The following is a 23,420-nucleotide window of genomic DNA, read 5'->3' as shown; positions in this document are numbered from 1 at the left end:
CTGGGTGACAGAGCAAGCCCCTACCTCAAAAACAAAAACAAACAAAATTTCAGTGGTAACGGATCTTTAATTGTATTCTAATGTCTCAGGAGCACATATTAAAAAACTAATTTTAACTTAATTCAATTCCATTTCTAGCCAAATTTCTAAAAAACCTTTCTATGAAGTTCACTTTTAAGACTTAGCCCTAACACCCCAATCTGATAGTATTATCCGTGTACAGTTAGAAAAAAAGTAAGTTTAAGAATTTAATGTTCCTGACATTCCTTATGAATGTAAATATCAAACTACAACTTGAATTGTACTGATGTAATATATAAGCAGTCTGTTAATTACATCTAAACATCATACACTTGTTTTCTGGTAATGAAAAATCATCTTCTGATGCCTACAGTAACTATTCCCTTGAAAGTAATTATTATAATGCTTTTCAGTAAGGGCTTAATTTTCTTATAGTATGTCAGTAATAGTCTTAGAAAAATACCTTCTACTTTCAAATTAACCAAATCCCATCCCACTCAAAACCACAATAACATAATGAAATAGGCCAAATTTTAATAACTTACTTGATCTATGATTTGCTTTATTGTATGCAGGCGAATAATGCCAGAGCTACGTTGGTCAGTTCCAGCGTCTCGTGGTTCACTCTCTATTCATTATGTCAGGACAAAATAAGACATCAAATTTTCATTGGTTAGATCAGAGTTTCTCAACTGCTGGCCACCACTGATATGCCGGGCTGGACAGTACTTTGTGGAAACTGTCTTATGCATGCAGTACTTAAAGTAAGTTTTAATATGCACACTTCTCATTTTTTTTTTTCACTATTTTTCCAACTACTTTAATAGTCTGGGAAAAAATTAGCCATTAAAGAAGAAAAAATATATAGGAATGCACATTGTTTTCTTTTGCCTGGGGCTCTAACATGGCTCAACACGGCACTACCTCCCACCCCTTTTCACACTGTGACATCCAGAGAAAATATTATTTGTATGGCACACTGAGATAAACCGAGGAGGCTGCTCCTTTGCCAAGCTCTAACCAGCCACTACTGGCTGAAGAGGTCAATACCTTGGCATGTCCATCAACCATCAGTAATGGTGCTACAGCAGATTGCCTAGGGAGTTCTGGGTTAGAGACCTTAGTTACATCAGTAGAAGGGGAACCTGGGGGCAGGGAGCTGTTCATCTGTAACTGTGAGACAGCCTATGGCTTCATCCTGGCAACCTGTCTTCACTGGTGTACAATGTGCCAAATGCAGCTTGGACTGGTTTCCAACCACCATCTCAGAGCACAGCAACGTTTGTGACTGTGGTCACAAGGATGAAAGGAAAGGAAGAGCTTTGGTGTTTCAGAGATCAGACAAAGGCAGAGATCTGGAAAGACAAGTCACACTGACGGTCAAGATAAATGGTTTTAGAGAATGAGACTACCGTAAGACAAAGCACCACGGGCAAGCAGGGCAGAATTTCAAATCTAGTGAACACTGGAGAATTAAGAAGAAAGACCAACTGGGAATTCTGGCTGGAAAAAAAATGCGACTAACTCCTCAATTCAAAAGACTGTCATTAGATTCAAAGAAGATATACAACTAAGCTACCTGAATTCCTCTTTGTGGAGTAAACCTGATTAAACCAATGTATTACCCTTTAAGGCAGAGCTTTGTAAGTCATCATACTTGCTTTTCCCAAATCTAAAAATCCTAAATTTGGTTATGGATAAGGGTCACCACCAACTTCTTCAGGTGAAATGTCATCTACAGATAACTTAGCCAGGCTCAGTGGTAGGTGCCTGTAATCCCAGCCACTAGGGGAGGCTGAGACAGGAGAATCGCTTGAACCCAGGAGGCGGAGGTTGCAGTGAGCTGAGATCACATCAGTGCACTCCAACCTGGGCAACAGAGTAAGACCTTGTCTCAAACAAAACAAAATAAAACAAAACAAAACCTCTTCTGAAAAAACTAAGAAGACAGAAATAAACACTTTCTAACTTGCTCAAATTTTACTCAAATTATTTGTCTGCAAATATTCTGATATTCAGAAAATAAATATCCTTATTCAATTTAATTGGCAATCAAATGAAAAGCAATGTATTAAAGAAAAGATGATATTCTGATTCTTTAAATTAACACTGTGCAAAGATGTTACTGAGGGTCAGCTGGGCACAGTGGCTCACGCCTGTAATCCCAGCACTTTGGGAGGCCGAGGCGGGCAGATCACGAGGTCAGGAGATTGAGACCATCCTGGCTAACACGGTGAAACCCCGTCTCTACTTTAAAAAAAAAAAAAAATTAGCTGGGCGTGGTGGCAGGCACCTGTAGTCCCAGCTACTCGGGAGGCAGAGGCAGGAGAATGGCGTGAACCCAGGAGGTAAGAGCTTGCAGTGAGCTGAGATTGCGCCACTGCACTCCGGCCTAGGCGACAGAGCAAGACTCCATCTCAAAAAAAAACAAAACAAAACAAAACAAAAACCAAACTTACTGAGGGTCATATAGTACCAGTGGGAACAAAATGCCCAGCACAACTCTCTGGAAAGCAGGATTGCAGAATAATGACATGAAAATATGCCATTACCTATGAAAAAGGAAAATAGGATATAAACTTTTCTAAACAGTATAAATAAAACTTTGCCAAAATATGCTTAAAAGAGTGGAAGAAAATACAATGGAATAAAATATAGGGTGGTGATGATATGTGTAAAAATTAATTTTCCAACTTTTCGAAACAGAGAATGGCACTTTTATAATTACAAAAACAGTTTAAAAATAAAACAAAACCAGGTGCAGTGGCTCACACCTGTAATCCCAGCACTTGAGGAGGCCAAGGCCAGAGATCACTTGAGCCTAAGAGCTCACGTTCAGCCTAGACAACATAGGAAGACCCCGTTTCTACCAAAAAAAAAAAATAAAAAATAAAAATAATAATAATAATAATAAAAAACTAGCCAGGCGTGTTGGCACATGCCTGTAGTCCTAGCTGCTTGGAAGGTTGAGGTGGGTGGATTGCCTGAACCCATGAGTTTGGGACTACAGTGAGCAATGATCTAATCACTGCACTCCAGTCTGGGCAAGAGTGAGACTCTGTCTCTAAAAAAATAAAGTAAATAAAACAAGGATCTGTAAGCAAAACGTATTTGGCAAACAAAGCACTGCAACCTCAATACTTATACTTACTATCTTGTTATAAATGTCTGCAATAACAACAGCTGATAACATTAGCAATGTTTTATTACCCTTTTCAACTATTTGTGTATTTGTCAGTTTAATGACTCTAAGAGCTGGAGAGCAAGAAAGGGTTGTGGTCAAAGCCGAGTCTTGTCACTCGTTCACTGAGGGTCACTAGGAAGTTTAGATTGAAGCAACTGGTAAGGATCCACACAATCACCATCCAAGTCTCAGGCTGCTCAACTGTAACATGGATATTATACTCCTTACCTCGGAGCATGACTGTGAGGATTCAACGACATTGTATGTTATCCAATTTTCATATGAAGCCAAGAGTTTCCTAAACAGTGATTTTTTTCTCATTAAAAGAATTGGTGGAACAAGGACATGGTCACTGGGATTTTCTCACCAAATTAAAAGAATGGGATAAACTGCTGATTCTTCACTGACAAAAAGTCTTATTTTCATTGAGTGAGTGAATCAGAACTCACTCACTTTAGAGGTTTAACTCCCAACCTCATTGAAGTTAGCCCTGAAGCTACTTACTTGCAATTTGATAAATATCTGGTTCTTCTCTAGCCAGCTTTTCTCTGGCAACATCAGCTATTGGTCCAAAAATGGTTACAGGCCTCAGAAATCCAGCTGGAAAGAAATTCACACGAAAAACAACATATTTTATACCTTTTCTTTCTTAAGCATATTGATGTTAAAGGCTATTAGGTCAGTCTGTAGAAAATAAACTACCTTCTCGAAGAACCACTCTTTCATAAGCTGGAAACTTTGTTTGAACAGGCTGAGCAGACAAATCCTCTCTGCTTTTTCGAAGATTTCTCTTGGAGCTGCGAAGACCTCGGAATCTCCAGAAGTCAGCACGGTCTCCCCCTGCTGTTTTTGGAAGTGTATACTGTACACTGGCTAGCTGCTCAGCTCTACACAAGAAAGGAGAAAATTAAAGTAAGGGCATTTAAAATGCAAAATGGAAAAAGACCCACAATGAACTGAAATGTACAACACTGGATAGAAGTTCACACGCAGTTTAAATCTTAATGGTTATAACAAAGAGGAGTTTGTAAAGCTAAGCCAGTTATAGATATGAGCACAATGAAAAATAATTCTTTACATTACCAAAATTTCCCAGTGGGATTGAAATGATCTATCATCATTTACTTGATCCACTCTGTGAGAAGTATCCAAGCATTCATACCTGTTCTTATTAGGGATGATGCCTCGTTCTACCTCCTTATGATTTTTGCCAATTCGAATAGCAAGCCAAGAGCCCAGTTTTCCATTGTACAAGGTATCCACAACACGGAACACCTCTCCTTTGTTAAAACTAAGTCCATAGGGAGACTCCTTTTCATATTCAAAATGGGTTCTAATATAGAAAGAATCTCCTACATCTGATTCGACAATGCGACGATAAACTAAAAGGAACAAAAACAAACACATTATCAATATTTAGTGGGATAACAATCTGAAAGAGTGTATTATGTAAAGATGCTATGATAATATCAATAACAGTATCCAACAAATTCTTACTATGTGCCGGGTACTGTATTAAGTATTTTATTTCATGTCTTCATCACTGTAAGAACTGAAACTCTTAGTATGTCCATTTTGCAGACTAGGAAAACTGATGCAGAAAATACATTAAGTAACCTGTCAAAAGCCACATGCTTGTTTTCTATTATATCTCCTAACTTATCTGCAAACATTATAGACATTTCCAAATCTAAATCAGCAGTTCTCAAATAAAGGTAATTTTATCCCTCGCCATCCAACACTGGACATTTGCCAATATGTAGCTCTGACTGTCCCATCTGTGTACTGAAAGGGTAGGGGGTGTGTGCTAGGGGCATCTTACCTAGTGAGCAGAGGTTAGGAATGCTCCTAAATATCCACAATACACAGGACAGCCCCTAAAACCACATTACTTGGTCCAAAATGTCAACAGTGCCAAGGCTGAGAACCCTGGCTCTAAGTGAAAACTGTATCTACTTTATTACAGAAAAAATGGGGTTTTCTCTTGAATTAGTGCTAATAAACAACTGAGTGTATTGCTTAGAAACATTAGCACAAAATTTGAAAGCTGCTCATACATACTTTTGTATGGTTCTGGTGGCTAATAAATCAACACTTTCCATCACTTGCACAGGGTTGGACGGCATTTTATTTAAATGAGAATACTATAAAGGTTAGTCATATTAGCATGCTCTGCTAATGAGAATCATCTGAAATTCTGTGCCCCTAAATGACTCAGAATACGTAACTTTCTCTGAGATTAACAAATTCATTCATCACTCAACTTTGAGTGACTTATTTTTTAAAAATGGAATAAATCCCTCTGTAAGTCCTCAAACTCCACAGGTTTATCTCCTCCATTTTCTGACAGCATCTCACCATCCTTCTTCTTCTGAGCCAATATGGTCACTTCTTCTCCTTTAGGGAGGTCAAGCAGGAAAAGGACGGCTTCTTCTCTTATGATATTTGTAAAATCTACGTTGTTTACCTGTTAAAATAAGATTTCATAAATCATTCTTGGCTGTTTAAGAATATGAAAATAACATACACAGATACTCTCAGTCTACCTATTTTGAAAATATCACTCTTTTTTTTTTTGAGACAGTCTCCCTCTGTAGCCCAGGCTGGAGTGCAATGGCATGATCTTGGCTCACCACAACCTCCACCTCCCAGGTTCAAGCGATTCTCCTGCCTCAGCCTCCCGAGTAGCTGGGATTACAGGTGCCCACCACCACGGCCAGCTAATTTTTTTATATTTTTAGTAGAGACGGGGTTTCACCATGTTGGGCAGGCTGGTCTCGAACTCCTGACCTTAGATCCGCCCGCTTTGGCCTCCTAAAGTGCAGGGATTACAGGCGTGAGTCACCGTGCCCGGCCGAAAATATCATGTCTTTAAGAGGAAAAAACTTATTTTACTTTGGAGAAAAGAATACCCTCTAATTTTAAAAAAAACAAAGTAAGTAAAGTGAGTTGAAGGTATAAATTTATTTAAATAGATTCAGTGTGTCCTGACATTAAGATAATCTGTTGTAAAATTTAACCTATTTAGATTAAAAAAAAAGATAACTTTTTACAAGTTGCTGAGAAAAAAAATCAAAAGAAAATGCGATTAGAAAAGACAGTCTGCACTATGGCATCCCTGTAGCAGCATCTGTGTAATGCAGGCTCAGTGTTTGCCAAGTAAATATTTACTTCTATTAGAAGCTTCTAAATGCCAAAATGAACTTATCAAAATGTCACCAGTGACTGTGTGCAGGATTACAGGCAGGTTTTCTTCTTTCCACCTTTTGGAAATTTTCCAGATTAAAAAAAAAAAAAGCCAAAAAGCCCACAAACAAAAAAATCTGACATGTACCACTTTTATGATACAAAACAAAACTGAACTATTAAGAAACATTTTTTAGCCAGGCGCAGTGACTCATGTCTGCAATCCCAGCACTCTGGGAGGCCAAAGTAGGTGGATCGCTTGAACCCAGGAGTTTGAGACCAGTCTAGGCCATGCAGTGAAACCCTGTCTCTACAAAAAATACAAAAATTTGCCAGGTGTGGTGGTGAATGCCTGTGGTCCCAGCTACTCAGGAGGCTGAGGGGAAGCTCGTTTGAGCCCAGGTGTTTAAGGCTGCAGTGAGCCGTGATCACACCACTGCATTTCAGTCTGGGTGACAGTGAGGCGCTGTCTTAAGAAAAGAAAAAAAAAGACACATTTAAAAAATGTATGCCCTGATTACTTCAAAACAGGATTAAGAGGTGGGTAAGAAAATAGGTCTCTTTAATTTCCTTGGTATAGTGAACATTATAATACATGTTGTATTTAAATGTTTTTGACATAACTTGATTGACAACTATGTAAACATCTTCAGAAAGAATCACCATATCAGATCAGATGGAAATAGGTCTGAAGTCACGATGATGCCTTGACTTTCTGACATGCTAAGATTGAAGGGAAAAAGAGGAGGATTTAATGAGCAAAGGACAGGGCTCAGGAAATCGCTCAGAGTGAAAAAGGTTTTGATTGTGAGCTGCTCACTTGAGCAACCAAACCCAAGAAAGAGACAGTGTAGCAAGAGAAGCAGAGAATAACCAACGTTCCCCAGGTTTTAAACGTATCAGTAAAGAAGGCAGGAAAAGGATAAAAAAATTAAGAGCACCAGAATGGCAGTATTATGGAATCTAAGGAAGAAAGTACTTCAAAAAAGATTCAGACAGTCAAAACGCTGCTAAAACATAAAGGAAAATGAGGCTTGAGGATGACATTAGCTCAGCCACGGCTTATTGAAAACTGAGCTTCAGTAGTGGTGAAGGTGGAAGCCAGGCTGTAAAACTGTATGACCACAATGACTGACAAGAAAACAGGCAAGGGCCTCAACCACATCCTTCAACAAGTTCAACAGCAAAACAGGACAAATAAGACAGTGGAAGACAGATGAAGAACCACGGGAGACAGAAAGAGAAGAAAGTCAACAAAGCTACAAGATTCTGGAACAGAGAGGAGGCTGAATCCAGGACACTGGCAAGAGGCAGGCTGAACACAGAAAGAGACCAGAATAGAGAGGCCACGGTAAAGACTTCGTGGTGGAGAGGCAGAATAAATGCAGGAGCTTACAACGCACAGATACCTTCTGATTAAAATGGGACATAGTTTAATCTAGCAAATCAAATGGAGGTTTGGATATTTTAAGAAGAAACAGGAGACAGATTAAGATGGTACTATGTCACTAGATGACACTGTTTATGGGGAAGGAAGGGAGGACTCTATAGACTCTCTTGATAATCTGCATCTAACCTGGGCTTTGCTGATTTATGTAACAGATTCTGTCTCTTGTGGAGCATGAAGTTTCAAAGCCAGGCAGCTTACACATCCGCCTTTAAGGTGAATTCCATCTCCCTGTGCCTGAGCCATTATCTGGGGTTAAGAAGGTCCCAGAGGCTGTGTGGCCTGCTTCAAGATGACTCATATGGGAGTGGAACACTGGATGTTGCCTGCCGGCAAGTTGTGGCCCATGGCAGAGTCTTGCCAGTCTGAACGTTTAGTTGAACTTCCAAAGACTACCTGGTAGATATTATCATCGGGATATAAGACTTATCTTCTTCTGTTTCTGTGAACACTAGTGGTAGAAATGAAATGTCATATTCTTTACTAACACATAATATAGCAGTAAACAAGAGCAAGATACAAGAATGGGAAATGAGAAGTTATGCATAAGGTAGACCTGATGGATTTTGACTTGAAAGTTTAATTGGCTCAATGGAGACTGCATACAGATTACAATCTAATTACAGTAGTAAGCTTGTTGTTTGATACCTTTTTCTGGTGATCCAAGTACTTTCTAACCCATGTAAGTTGCAATACTGACGTACCCTGAGAATTTGATCACCTTCCTCTAAGCCTTCCTTGGCTGCAGGGCTATCTTCTAGAACGCCAGCTACAAATATTCCAACATCATTTCCACCAGCCAGTCGCAGTCCCACACTATCTCCTTTTCTGAATTTTACCAATTTCATGCTGGGTCTGTTAAAACAGGTATTTCATTTGAAACAGTTAAGAAGAGCTTAAAACATTATAGCAAACACTACAGTGAAAACTACATTCAAAATTAAATAAAGAAACATCATTTCTAAAACTTCCCACATACCATTGATTTACTAAATAAAATTTAGTGTTAGAATTCAAACCAGACTTAATAACACTATTTTCTGATTAACAAAGTTTTGGAATATTCAAATTTAATATGCAAGTATTATTTTACATAACTAATTTATAAAATCACTTTGTAAAACAATGTTTCCTCAACTCTCAAACAGTCTTGGGAATACACGGTACATTCCCAATGGCTAAAAACATCTTCCATTTTTTCTACCCCAAATCACACAGCATTTCTATTAAATAACTGAAAAGTCAAAATTTTTAAAATAAAGGTAGATATTGAACTATAAATTGACTAATTTTCCTGACACGATGGAGTCAAAATAAGGCTCCAAGCATTGTGATTTCTACATGCAATAGATAGTGATTTTTTAAAAAAACTTTGCAGTTGGTGGACTCTTTCAGTAGTTGACAGTAGTTAACTTACTTGGCTGCCCCTCTGAGTTTTACAATGCAAATCATATAGTCATTCAGCCTTTCTAGATTAGCCCCACATCCAATCTCTGTCCCTTTCTAGTTCTCTGAATGGAAAAAAAATAATGCATACACACCCACCTCTAGCATCAGTGTAGTGTTGAAACCTTGTGACACTCCTCAAAACAAATACTAAAAGATGCCTTATAAGAATTGACCGGACAGAAACAGATTGTAATTAAAAATTACCCACAATATTTCCTTTCTAGGTATTCATAAGTACTCCCACATTCCTAGCCAAGAAAATACACTATTTTACCTATTCTGACAAGAAGGTAGAAAAAAATCCCTATAGCCTTTATTATGTAATAACCAAATTATTAGAAACTAACAGATAACAACAAAAAAACACAAGTCAAATAAATGAATGAATGTGCTGAGGAAGGAGAGATTTCTAGTCTCTTTAAGCCAACTAGAGATCACCTGAACTTTCAGAACTTACTATTTATTCACTTCTGATTGGGTGACCTGACCTGGAACTAACATCAGCCTGTCATAACAGTAAGAGCCTGAGAATCAGAAGAGGTCTCTCACTGGCTGGTGGCATCCTTGATCCCTCCATGAAACTATTTACCAGCTTTACTACAAATGGTCCAAGTCCCTTGGTTGTAGTGGTATCCTAGCCAGGTCAAAAGCATTCTCATAGATTCCTCTCCTAAACCCACTGTACTGAAAGCTCTTTAAATATTTCCTCGAAGTCCTTAAGACTCCAGGTCTAGTTGGGTGTGGTAGCTCAAGCCTATAATCCCAGCACTTTGGGAGACTGAGGCAGGAGGACTGCTTGAGCCTAGGAGTTTGTTACCAGCCCTGATCAACACAGCAAGATCCTGTCTCTACTAGAAAACAAAACAAAACAAAAAACAATTGGCTGGGTTTCCTGGCTGGTTGCCTGTAGTCCTAGCTACTCCAAAGGCTGAGGTGGGAGGATTCCTCGAGCCTAGGAGTTTGAGGCTATGGTGAACAATGATCACACCATTATACTCTAGCCTGGGTGACAGAGTGAGGCCCTCTTTAAAACAAAACAAAACAAAAACAAAAAGACTATAAGTCTTTGGAAATCCTCTTTTAACCCTGACCAATCTAATGTGCTTCAGAAAGTAAAAAAACTGAGCACAGTATCCACCCTTTAGTAAAACCTGGCTTCTGAAAACCACTGTTAGAAGACAACTTTTGGCCAGATCTCACCAACAGTGTCATGTGCCTTCGATGACTGACATTTCATACTTAGTCCTGCCTGCAATATGTTAACTACTTGCAATAGCAAAACAGACTAACTTCTGCATCAAATCCATTCATTGGCTTTAAATGAAAAACCAGACCTTTCCTGGCACAGCTACTAATCCTGCCCACATCCACAAATCCTCTTTGGTATTTGTTCTCCCAGGGAAGGAGGTCTCTGGAATTTTTCTTTCTTTCTTTTTTTTTTTTTTTTTGAGATGGAGTCTTGCTCTGTCACCCAGGCTGGAGTGCAGTGGCACGATCTTGGCTCACTGCCAGCTCCACCTCCTGGGTTCATGCCATTCTCCTACCTGAGCCTCCCGAGTAGCTGGGACTACAGGCGCATGCCGCCATCCTGGCTTTTTTTTTTTTTTGGTATTTTTAGTAGAGCTGGGGTTTCACCGTGTTAGCCAGGATGGTCTCAATCTCCTGACCTCGTGATCCACCCGCCCTGAAGTGCTAGGATTACAGGCGTGAGCCACCACGCCTGGAATCTTGTCATTACCGTTTCCTAAACCTTAAATACTAACGCAAATTTTCAAGCAATTCCCAAGAAAGGAAAAAGAAGGGGACTACCTATGCCTTCACAACTTATAAAAGGTTCAATTATCAGTTACCTAATATTAAAATTGTACAATTTTAAACTTGTAAAAGCCCCATCTCTTTCAGAAACTACTTCTATCTACCTAGCTGGGTCTACGACAACCACCCAATTTTCTTTAGCAATGAAAATACGAGAGTCAGGGGTCCAGATCCAACCCATTTGAGGAAATCTGCCAATTTTCAATTATTCACATAATGTCCCCTTTACCAGTGCCAATAAAAAACTAATTCGGGCTGGCCATGGCGGCTCACATCTGTAATCCCAGCACTTCGGGAGGCTGGTGGACTGCTTGAGCCCAGGAGTTTTAGACCAGTCTGGACAACATGGTGATACCTCATCTCTACTAAAAATACAAAAATTAGCTAGGTGTGGTGGTATGTGTCCTTTCGTCCCAGCTACTCAGGAGGCTGAGGTGGGAGGACTGTTTGAGCCCGAGAGGCAGAGGTTGCAGTGAGCCAAGATCGTCCCACAGCATTCCAGCCTGGGCGACAGAGCAAAACCCTGTTAAAAAAAAAAAACTAACCAAACAAACAAAAAACTAATTTGCTGATCATGATGGTTTGAAATTTGTTTACAAATTTACATCTCAATTCTACCAAGTATAAAAGGTAAAGTAACGAAAGGCGTTAAGATAGCAAAAACTAGCCGGGTGCGGTGGCTCACGCCTGTAATCCCAGCACTTTGGAAGGCTGAGGCGGGTGGATCACCTGACGTCGGGAGTTCAAGACCAGCCTGACCAACATGGAGAAACCCCGTCTCTACTAAAAACACAAAATTAGCCAGGCATGGTGGCACATGCCTGCAATCCCAGCTACTCGGGAGGCTGAGGCAGGAGAATCGCTTGAACCCGGGAGGCGGAGGTTGGGGCGAGCCGAGATTGCGCCACTGCACTCTAGCCTGGGCAAAAAGAGCGAAACTCCGTCTCAAAAAAAAAAAAAAAGATAGCAAAAACTTACTTTTGAGTTGCTAACTACCCTAGAACAGGTTCTCAAACAATCTCAACCATGATTTTGCCCCCAAGGAAACATCTGGCAATGTCCAGAGATAATTCTAATTGTCACAATTAGGGAACTGCTATTGGCATCTAGCGGCCAGGAATGTTGCTAAACATGCCACAATGCACAGGACAGCCCCTCACGATAAACGCTTACCTGGCCCAAAATGCCACTAGTGCTGAAATTGAGAAACACATTTTTTTTTTTTTTTAACGCTCCATTGGAAAGCTATGGAAATTCTGATGTCTGAACAGAAATTTTTTTTTCTAATTGCTAACTTAAAAACTAGGCAGGAGAGAGTGGTGAGAAAGAATGCATCCAAAAATTTCCTCTGTTGTCTAATTTCTAACTATCACGTATAAGTAGCAGAATGTTAAATAAAAAAACTAATCATAGTATTAGGTGGTATGTACTATTTTAAAAAATATATGCAATATGGTTTACAATTAAATTCCTACTCTAAATAATGCCTAATAATGAACAAAGAAAACAATACAACTTTAAAATTGTATTACCGAAGAATCCCATCTTCATGAGTTGAATTAGGTAGGACACCATCTGATGGACTGACAGGTAAATCCACATCTGGTTGCCCAACCTGGGCATACACAGGCTTTGGTTCTAAGAAAAAAAAAATTGGGTAGGACTCACTTTAGAAAAACATGGAATAATAATGCAAGCAACCAGGCAATATATAATTCGTAAGTTCAGAGAACCTGATGAGGAACATATCTACCACATGTATTAGAGTACATTTTATGGTAATAAATTCTGAAGTCTTTATAACAAGTAGGTATGTTACACATTCACCTGTGTTTTCCATAGTTCCAGCAATCAGAATTTGAAAAATCTATTCTTTAGGAACGAATAACAAAAATAGATGAGAAGAGAGAATTCCTACATTTCCCTGTTAAGACTACCCAAGTAGCTACCTTTCCTCATTATGCTAAAATTTGGTTTTCAATAACCATATTTCTGCCACTAAGCAAGCAGAGCAAGAAAGACGATTTGAGAAAAGGAAGCGAAAGACATCACAAACAAAATCTCCAGGCCTCCCAGGCAGCTGATCTTAGCACCCTGCTGATTCTTCTGTTCTGTCTTCACAGACAGCTTGAAAAGGGTTCTTGGGTCAGACACAGCGGCTTGCGCCTGTAATCCCACCACACTAGGAAGCCGAGGTGGGAGGACTGTTTGAGGCCAGGAGTTGGAGACCAACCTGAACAACAAAGCAAGATTCCATCTCTCCCAAAAAAACACCCCACAAAGAAACCAGAAAACCCAAAATAGCCAGGTGTGGTGGTGCACACCTGTAGTAGGGAGGATCAGGTGGAAAGACAGCTGGAGCCCAGGAATTTTGAGGTTACAGTGAGCTAATGACACCACTGCACTCCAGCTGGGTGACAGAGTGAGACTCTGTCTCAAAAAAAACAAAACAAAAACAAAAAACCATAAATAAATAACGGTATAATCAGTAAGATGTTTATGAAAACACTTTCAAAAAAGCAAAATAACTTTTTTTCTAACTTTTTGAAGCCAATCTCATATTTCTCTTTAAAGAGAGCAGTGTTGGAAAACAACTTTCTTAATTGCAAGAAGTTGTTAACGATGAACATTTTCCATCTAGAAAGTAAAGGATAACATTCATGAAAGGCTACTGATTTGTGCCAACCTGCTACCCATAAGGAAAATGCTGGAAGTCATATGCAGACAAATTCACACATGAGAACAACAATAATTGCATCTTTAAAATCTTCTGTAAATCCTAACAATTACTTTACTCTAATTGCAAACATTTCTTGAACTTAGTGTTTTGTTATGCTTACCTGGAAGAGAAGGTGTTTGTTTCTCATTTCTTTCAACTGTAACTTCTTCCACTGTTTTAGGTGTGTGATCATCAGCATTCTTTACAGGAGTTGAGACAGCCCCAGGCTTAGAAATTCTCTCTTCATCTCTACTCCGGAGACTATATGTCATTAAAATAAAAAATCAAGAGCATAAGAATGATTCTGGAAAGCATCTGTAAGAGAACAGTATAAGAAGAGGCAATGCAACTTCAAAAACAATGACAACCTGCTCTAACAGATACCAAAATATTACAAAAACCTAGTAATTAAAACTAGAATAGCATTACCACAGAAAAACCACATAGATTAATGTAATAAAATCAAAAATGAAGAAATACATCTATAATAGCAAAATTTATTATGAAAGTAGCATTCCAAAACTGTTGGAGAAGAAACACAACATTTAATAAATGGTGTTGGGACAACTGTCCACAAATGTAGAAAAATTAAATCCCTATGACAAAAATAAACTGATTTCAGATGAAATCAAGTCCTAAAAAAAGAGTTTAAACATTCACATAATCAATAGGAGTCTTTTAAAGTAAGACTCAATGAAGCCACAGTATATCAACAAAAGTGATTACATAAAGTACGTGCAAATAATTGGGAAAAATATATAATACTGGGCTGAACTAAATGAAATGGGAATTCTTTAGTTCAAACAGCTCAATGTTAACAATTTCACACAGTTTGACCAAATATAAATGCTGACTATGTACTGACCTAAGCAACATACATAAGAATTTGATACTTAAAAAAAGAAAAGACAGGTATGATGGCTTACGTCTGCAATTCCAGCACTTTAGGAGGCCAAGGCAAGAGGACTGCTTGAGCCCAGAAGTTTGAGACCAGCTGGGCAACATAGCAAGCTCCATACTCTAAAAAAAATTTAAAACTTAGCCAGGCACTGTGGCTTGCTCCTGCAGTCCTAGCTATTTAAGAGGCTGAGGTGGGAGAATTGCTTGAGCCAAGGAGTTGGAGGCTGAAGTGAGCTATAATAGAGCCACTACACTCCAGCCTAGGCAACAGAGCAAGACTCCGTCTCTTTGAAAAAGAAAAAGAGAACTATAAATCAATCAAGACAACTCAAGAGAGAAATGCGAAAATACAAAGAGGCTTTTCAGCAAAAAGGATGTACAAACACGTAATAAATATGCAAACACATTTAACCTCACTAGGAACTAGGGAAATACAAATTAATTAGAAACTGTATTATCGGCCAGGCGCAGTAGCTCACACCTGTATTCCCAGCACTTTGGGAGGCCGAGGCGGGCGGATCACGAGGTCAAGAGATCAAGACCATTCTGGTCAATAAGGTGAAACTCTGTCTCTACTAAAAATACAAAAATTAGCTGGGCATGGTGGCATGCGCCTGTACTCCCAGCTACTCGGGAGGCTGAGGCAGGATAATCTCTTGAACTCAGGAGACAGAGGTTGTAGTGAGCTGAGATCGTGCCACTGCACTCCAGCTTGGCAACAGAGCAAGACTCTGTCTCAAAAAAAAAAAAAAAAGAAAAGAAATCATATTATCATCCATGAGAACTTTCACATGATAACATCACTGGTAGGGAAAGATATGGAGAAACAGACATATTCACAAAATGATGGTAAAAGTTGATGACTATTTGAAGGCAAAATGGAAACTATCAAAACAAAAAATGTAACTAGGTCATACCTTGTAATTCCACTTCTATATTTATTCTAGAGAAATACTAACAAATGTACTCAAGAAAACATGTGTAAGAACATTCATTCTAGTATCAGTTTGTGGCAAGAAACAAAATAAAACTAAATATTCAATAATTTCCCCAGATAAACAGAAATCGTACAGTGTAAATTTAAAATAAAAGATTTAAAATAAAAGAAGCCAATAAATGCATCTTTAATAAAAAGATAAATCAAGATCTATAATTTTACAAAGTATCACGTATATACGGTTTTCCAGCTGCAATCTCCCAACCTTGGAAGAACAAAATAATTTGTTTAATTATCCTGGACCACAGAAAAATATAAAAAGCTCTCTAATTCACTTAAAAAAAACCTTTATTTCCAAACATATACAGCAATACAGACAATAGTATCATAAAATCCCATGTACTCATCTTCAACAATTATGAATACTCTGGTCATCAGCATTCCAATCTGAGGCTACCAGAACCTTTAACATCCAAATCTTGATGACAACAGTACAAAGAGAGAAAATAATATTTTTCATTATGAATGGAGGAAAAAATTCTAAATAAATAAAATACTAGCTAGGAGAATACAGTAGTATATTAGAAGACTATCATCAGGGTTATTTCAAGGGTGCAAGATTAGTTCAACATTAGGAATTTGTTGACACAATTCATTATTGTGCACAAATATTTACAGAAAAAAAGTGTTACTATCAAACAGGCATGAGAAAATCTGCAGTCATTCCTAAACAAAAAATGAAATAAGCAATATAATTATGAAAGAAACTATTTTCTACAACCAAGAGCAAACACCCTATCAAACAGTGAAATGCTGAATGTATTTACACTGTTTACACCAAAATCAGTGACAGGACAGTGATACCTGTGAACACTACTGTTAATTCACTCTGATTTTGAAGACCCAGGTAATATAATCATGAGCTAATGGTCCCAAAATATTGAAAAAAACAAAAAACAAACAAAAAAAACTTAATGAATATTAAAGACTACAAAACATTTTCTGAATTAAGATAATTTTAATTACATAAAAAAAAACCTTTTGTCAATATCAACGATTAGATGGAAATGAAAATGAAAAAATAACACCAGTAACAAGAGCATTAAATATTCCAAAACTTTAGACTGCGGGAAGTCTTCGCAAGTAAGATAGAAATTTGGAAGCCATAAAGGTATCTGACATAATAATAAAGTCACAGTAATATCTGACAAGATTAAAAATTTTTACTTGCATAGTAAAAGATATTATAAAGACTTACATTTGAAACACATCTATATCAGTAATCTGGTACCATCCATTAAAATTTTTAAACAACACAAACACACTCTTTGAAGACTTCAGAAATAAAATGCACCAGCACAGTACATGAAATCAAGTACGAAGGTGCTTACTGCCATGTTTTCGCAGGCAAACACCTAGAAACAAGATATCCATAATATGGAAAGTTTTTAATCAAAAGAATAAACTGGATGTTCACCTTGTATTGTTCAACTGAAATAATTTAGCTGAGTAATAATTCAAAACCTGATCTCTTAATTTTTAAAAGAAAAACCCAAACTCTATATATGATACCAAATGTCAGTATGAGTCTGGAGAATGGCTTAATTCAAGAAGAGTGAGAATTGGGGGTGAACTGGGGGTGAAGTGGAGTTGGTGGATTTGATCTATTTCACTTGTTCTAATAAGCATACATTGTTTGTAAAAGACTATTAAAATTAGGTACAATGAAAGAGAACGATACGTACAGACATGAAAATAACTCTAAAACGGCCGGGCGCGGTGGCTCACTCCTATAATCCCAGCACTCTAGGAGGCTGAGGCGGGCAAATCACAAGGTCAGGAGATCAAGACCATCCTGGCTATGGTGAAACCCCATGTCTACTAAAAATACAAAAAATTAGCTGGGTGTGGCGACATGCACCTGTAGTCCCAGCTGCTGGGGAGGCTGAGGCAGAAGAAGGGCATGAACCCAGGAGGCAGAGCTTGCAGTGAGCCGAGATCGCACCACTGCACTCCAGCCTGGGCGACAGACCGAGACTCTGTCTCAAAAAATAATAAATAAACAAATAAATAAAATAACTTCAAAATAAAATGCCAAGTAAGACACACAGATTACAGAATGCATACAGCAGGATACCATATAGCTATTTAAAAAGTTATCTCTATAATACAAACAGACATGTTTGCACATGCCCATGTGCAGACAAGCAACAGATATCAAACAAGCAACAGTGGCTCACCTTGGAGGGAAAAATAGCCAAAATAGTAGCCAAGAGGAATTTTAGAGTTATCTCTACTATTCAACTTTTACAAAAATTTACTTATGTATTATTTATAAAGATTTAAAAAATATATTTAAAATTATTTTTAAATAAAGCCTAACTTTAAACAAAAAATTTGGTTTTATTAACGCATATTATTAGTAGTCTCTTTTCAGGAAAAGGTTTCTTTCTATGTTGTCTTCCTGAAGGAGTAAAACTTAAGTGCTTTGCATAGTTTCTATTTTTGTATTCCTTTAACCATTCTGTGGAGGTATATTCTGCTTTTAACTTGGTATATTCTTAATGAGCTGCACTGAAGTAAAGCAATCTTTTGGGGGGAAAAAAAGCCAAGGTATTTTCTAACTTAAATAAGGATGAGCTACTTTTAAATTGTAAAAGATTGGCCAGTTACATATGCAAATGATGTTTAACAAGAAACATCACTCCTGTAATCCCAGCACTTTGGGAGGCCAAAGTGGGTGGATCACCTGAGGTCAGGAGTTCGAGACCAGCCTGGCCAACATGGTGAAACCCCCCTAATTAGTCGTGTGTGGTGGCACACACATGTAATCCCAGATACTTGGGAGGCTGAGGCACAGGAATCGCTTAAACCTGGGAGGCAGAGGTTGTAGTGAGCCGATATTGCGCCAATGCATTCCAACCTGGGCAAGACAGTGAGACTTTGTCTCAATAAATAAATGAATGAATCAATCAATCAATAAATTATAAAAGATAAAAATTTTTAGCTATTGCCTTGTGTAATAAAATACAATTAGCTAAGTATAAATCAACAAAATTAAGCTCTATCCCCAAATTGTGCTGTGCTCCTCAGATTAAAAGGGCAGTGCAAAATAGTAAATTATCCCTGCATTCTTTGCATTAAAAAATACAAATATCATACACACAAAATTATTTTTAAGAAGAGAAAAGTGAAAAAATGAGTTAAAAATGAGTATTTTTAAAAATAATGAGTTACTCACAAAATTTTAATAGTTCTACAGATTTCTATTGCTCTGTACAAAGCAGAATTTGTTCAGAAAAGGTAACAATTCCAATTAATTTTCTTCTTTCTTGTAACTGAGCAAAACATCTAAACATTAAAATGTGATTAACAGAATTACCATCTTGGTATTTTAACTTACAATATTTTAACTCAAATGCTCTCCTCAATGATAAACAATAGGTTGTCATTGGCTATACATGTAGAGCTCTTGCTCCATATATCACACAAAACTCCTGGGCGTATTTTTATCTTTGGCTAATTTGTAAACCCCATTGCTAATTACCTTTTTGTCCTGTGATATAATCATTATAACTTTAAATGCAATTAGCCTTCAAAAACATTCCACATAAATAGGACTCACACCACTCTATTCAAGTTTTCATACAATTAATATTTGAAATATTAGCTCTTTTTAGTGCATTTCCATTACCTACCAAAAGATGGAGGCATTATTCAATAATACATAAAGAACTAGAACAGTAGTAAGATAATTATAAAATGAGCTGCTTATATAATCAAAAATTTTCTAGAATCCATGTTAAATAAAATATGGTGAAATCAATTTATAAATTGTATTAACTCAATGTATCTAAAATATTTCATCTAAGTTATTAATGAGGTATTTTATATTTTTTGTATACTACGTTTTCCAAATCCAATGTGCATTTCACACTAACAATACATCTCGATTTGGACTGGCCACATTTCAAATGTTCAACAGCCACATGCGGCTAGTGGCTATGGTGTTGGACAACGCAGATCTAAAGTTACAGCACAAAATAAAATAATCAACTTTTCTAAACATAAAAATGTTCTATCACAAGCAAATGTGACTATGAAGTCAAGATACAATCTGAATTTACACATGAAATTAGTCAACAATCAGTGGCAATTACTGAAAGAAATGGGTGAGGTTGTGATAATGAATCACATTTTCCCCAAACCAAACCTTCCTCACATAATTCCTTTTTTTTTTTTTTTTTTTTTTTTGAGTCAGGTTTTCAGTGTTGCCCTGGCTGGAGTGCAGCGGTACAATCATACTTCGCTGCGGCCTCAGTCTCCCAGGCTCAAGCAGTCCTCCCACCTTAGCCTGCAAGAGCAGCTGGACCACAGGTACACGCCACCATACCCTGCTAACGTTTTCTGCTTTTTGCAGAGATGGGGTTTCGCTATGTTGCCCAGGCGAGTCTCGAACTTCTGGGTTCAAGTGATCCTCCCACTTCAGCTTCCAAAACTGCTGGGATTACAGGTGCAAGCCACCATGCCCAGCCCTTCCTCACATAACTCTATCCTAATGGCTCTCGATATTTAAGCTTAAAAACATGTCTGTGGTTTTGTTTTGTTTTGCTATTATGAGGAAAGCTTTCTATAAAAATTATGCGTTAGGAGTCAGACTCATGTTTATGTATTCTAGCTCCTGGTAGCCTAGAAGGAAACTTTGGGCATTTTAAGGTACCGCAAGACCCTCTTATGGGCACTTTTGCTTTTCTCCAGAAGCGTAAGACGGGTTTCTGGTTTTTTGTTTTTTTTTGTATTAACTTGCACGTATTAATCTAAAGGTAATGACCTTGTTATCTAGAGGCTATGAGCTAGTTGAAAGCTCTAGACAAGATAGCTGACAGACAAAGATAGACTGGAAAGGAGTCTCTGAGAGAGATTTCATAGCTCCCATGAATGGACTCACTGTAAGCAGGGCCTTCTTTAGGTCTTACTCAATCAAATATGTGACCAGGGTAGCCGATTAATACACACTCAATTAGATTAGCAAGGAGTAACATGATGTTTCAAGTAAAAAACTTCGGTTGTGAAATTGCAGCTGTTTGGAGCCGTTTAGTATAGGCAGAGGGCAGGCAGCATGGTCAGTACAGGGTCCTGGGGAGACACTGTAGGAGAGAAGGTGCATCCCCTCAGCATGCTCCTGCAGTACCCAGCATCCTAAAGTACTCAGTGGCCAGCAGCCTGCTCCAGACTCTTTCAAACGGTTCTGTCGTGTGAAGTCTCCCATGAGATACCTCTCCAGCACATGGGAGTACAAATACCATGCAAGTTCGTCTGGTGACATACCACAGCAAATTCTCGGCCACTCAGTGAGCCACAGTTGTTCTCCTTCCAAGAAGGCCAGATCTCAGCCCTGAGGATGGGTGGGTGCTGGGAGCCTCTTCCTTTGGCACTCTATCTCAGCACCAAGGAGAGTAGCTGCTCCTTCTATCTGTGGTTCTTTTTTGTTTTGTTTTTGAGACGGAGTCACGCTCTGTCCCCCAGGCCGGGGTGCAGTGATGCAATCTCGGCTCACTGCAACCTCTGCCTCCTGGGTTCAAGTGATTCTCCGGTCTCAGCCTCCTGAGTAGCTGGGATTACAGGTGCATGCGGCCATGCCCAGCTAATTTTTTGTATTTTAGTAGAGGCAGGGTTTCACCGTGTTGCCCAGGCTGGTCTTGAACTCCTGACTTCAGGCAACTGGCCTGCCTCAGCCTCCCAAAGTGTTGGGATTACAGGTGTTGAGCCACCGTGCCCAGCCCTATCTGTGGTTCTTAATCTTCAGAGCTCTCTTTAGCTCTTACCAGTTAACCCCTCATTACCCCCATTGTGTTTAATTTCTTTACATTCAACTTTCTCTGTTCATGAACACTGTGCTTTCTGTCTCCTGTTTTAAGATATGCCTGGTCGCCATTTCATAGCATTTTCCCTTTTACTTCTAGCTCTATGAACACCTTTCCAATAAACTTGATGTGCTTTATTTAAAAAATAACCTTAATACAGGAAACAAACGGAGGGCTGAACATTCACTCTAGTAGAATATCCTTTTATAAAGCCAACTCCCCATTACAAATTAAAGACTTATACTACAAAAACGGATTTATACATACTTTTTACAAGTTCACTAATTGCCTAAGGTAGGCAAGAACACCACAGTTTAGGTGAACACAAAAGCTAGCTACTAATCCCTTTAAAAGGTATTGGATTATCTCAGCCACAATTAACAATAAAAATATGCTAAGAATTTAAGTTAACCGTATTCCAAAGTTTTTTCCACTGACAGGAAAATTTCAACCTGGAAGGCTCTATTGCGTATGATAGAAAAGTGAAGGCACACTCCAGTTTCATACTTAGAATGTTGCAATCACTGCTAATCCTCTAATTTTATCTGGAAACAAATATATACACATTGAAGTTCCTCCTTCACAGCAATTAAAAACTTGTCTCTCTCTGCACTGGTGCCCAAAGAATTCTGGGGATGAGAACGCAAGAGATACAGGGCTGGTACTTGGGAACAAATGGTAAAAAAGTCGCCCAGGAAGCATGCTGAGAAGGCAGGAGAATAATTCCCTTAATTCCACTTTGGCATTTTGCAAGCTAATTTCTCACAATGTAAATCTGTCCTTTACATGTCATCTGCTTTCTAAAACATACATGTGTTCATGAGCATGCTTCTGAAAAAATCTGAGTCTATTTCATTGTGATATGGTTCTTAGGCAATAATTGAGATGTATGTGTTTGTGGAGCTTATTCTACTGTACAAGTGCTTCTCATCTTATATATTCATGTATTAATCTAGTCCATCTGCATTAGAAAACAGATCTGCTGTTCAAAAGTAATTTTCATGGATATGGACAACTTTAGTAAGAAACAACTGAGGAAAGCCCAAGAGGACTTTTTTCTCACTTAAAGAATTGTGTTGTTACACCTTCGCTGGTGGTATAACAATTATTCTGTACTTTGACTAATACTTATTAGTAAAATAGCACTTTGTGCAGTTTATTTGGTAGATTTTATACTGGGAAACCAATGTTACAAATCTTATTAGGATTCTCTCAAAGAAACAGAAAATTATCTCACATTTTAAAAATCTGCAAATAAGATTTTTTTGTACATTTACTATTTTTATACATATAGACAAGTGGAGCAGTCTGTTTTGAAATTTGCCATTTTTAAATATTGTACTTGTAGAAGAAAACAAGTCTCAGCTGATGGAGTAAATGAAATTTATACTTTTACTTTTTACTTCTATATTACTTATTTTTATTTTTGAGACAGGGCCTTGTTCCTTTGCCTGGGCTAGAGTTCAGTGGCATGATCATGGCACATTGCAGCCTCAACCTCTTGGGCTCAAGCAGGCGATCCTCCCAGCTCAGCCTCCTGAGTACCTGGGATCACAAATGTGCACCACCACACCCGGCTAAATATATATTTTTTTTCAGACGGAGTCTCGCTTTGTTGCCCAGGCTGGAGTGTAGTGGTGTGATCTCGGCTCACTGCCACCTCTGGTTCAAGTGATTCTCCTGCCTCAGCCTTCCAAGTAGCTGGGATTATAGGCACACTCCACCACGCCTAGCTAATTTTGGTATTTTTAGTAGCAACTGGGTTTCACCATGTTGGCCAGGCTGATCTTGAACTCCCGACCTCAAGTGGCCTCCCAAAGTGCTGGAATTACAGGTGTGAGCTGTCGTGCCTGGCCTACTTTCACTTTTTAAACAGGGGATATATGGTAAATACTGAA

General features: G+C 38.4%; 1 protein-coding gene across 5 annotated transcripts in view; it reads right to left on the bottom strand.

The window, feature by feature from the left end:
- Positions 1 to 23,420, bottom strand: part of TJP1 (tight junction protein 1) — a 131,127-nt gene that overhangs the window by 26,441 nt on the left and 81,266 nt on the right. For all 5 annotated transcript variants that reach the window (XM_030931096.1, XM_030931097.1, XM_030931098.1 and 2 more), the window contains exons 9-16: positions 13,943 to 14,082; positions 12,635 to 12,740; positions 8,543 to 8,693; positions 5,564 to 5,672; positions 4,368 to 4,587; positions 3,908 to 4,092; positions 3,710 to 3,805; positions 567 to 649 (exon numbers count right to left, since the gene is read on the bottom strand). In XM_030931096.1, coding sequence (XP_030786956.1) covers positions 567 to 649; positions 3,710 to 3,805; positions 3,908 to 4,092; positions 4,368 to 4,587; positions 5,564 to 5,672; positions 8,543 to 8,693; positions 12,635 to 12,740; positions 13,943 to 14,082 — 1,090 coding nt within the window. The remainder of the gene's footprint in view (positions 1 to 566; positions 650 to 3,709; positions 3,806 to 3,907; positions 4,093 to 4,367; positions 4,588 to 5,563; positions 5,673 to 8,542; positions 8,694 to 12,634; positions 12,741 to 13,942; positions 14,083 to 23,420) is intronic.

Source organism: Rhinopithecus roxellana, chromosome 5, assembly GCF_007565055.1.
Source record: "Rhinopithecus roxellana isolate Shanxi Qingling chromosome 5, ASM756505v1, whole genome shotgun sequence".
Taxonomy (NCBI): domain Eukaryota; kingdom Metazoa; phylum Chordata; class Mammalia; order Primates; family Cercopithecidae; genus Rhinopithecus; species Rhinopithecus roxellana.
This window is presented reverse-complemented; position numbering and strand designations above follow the sequence as displayed.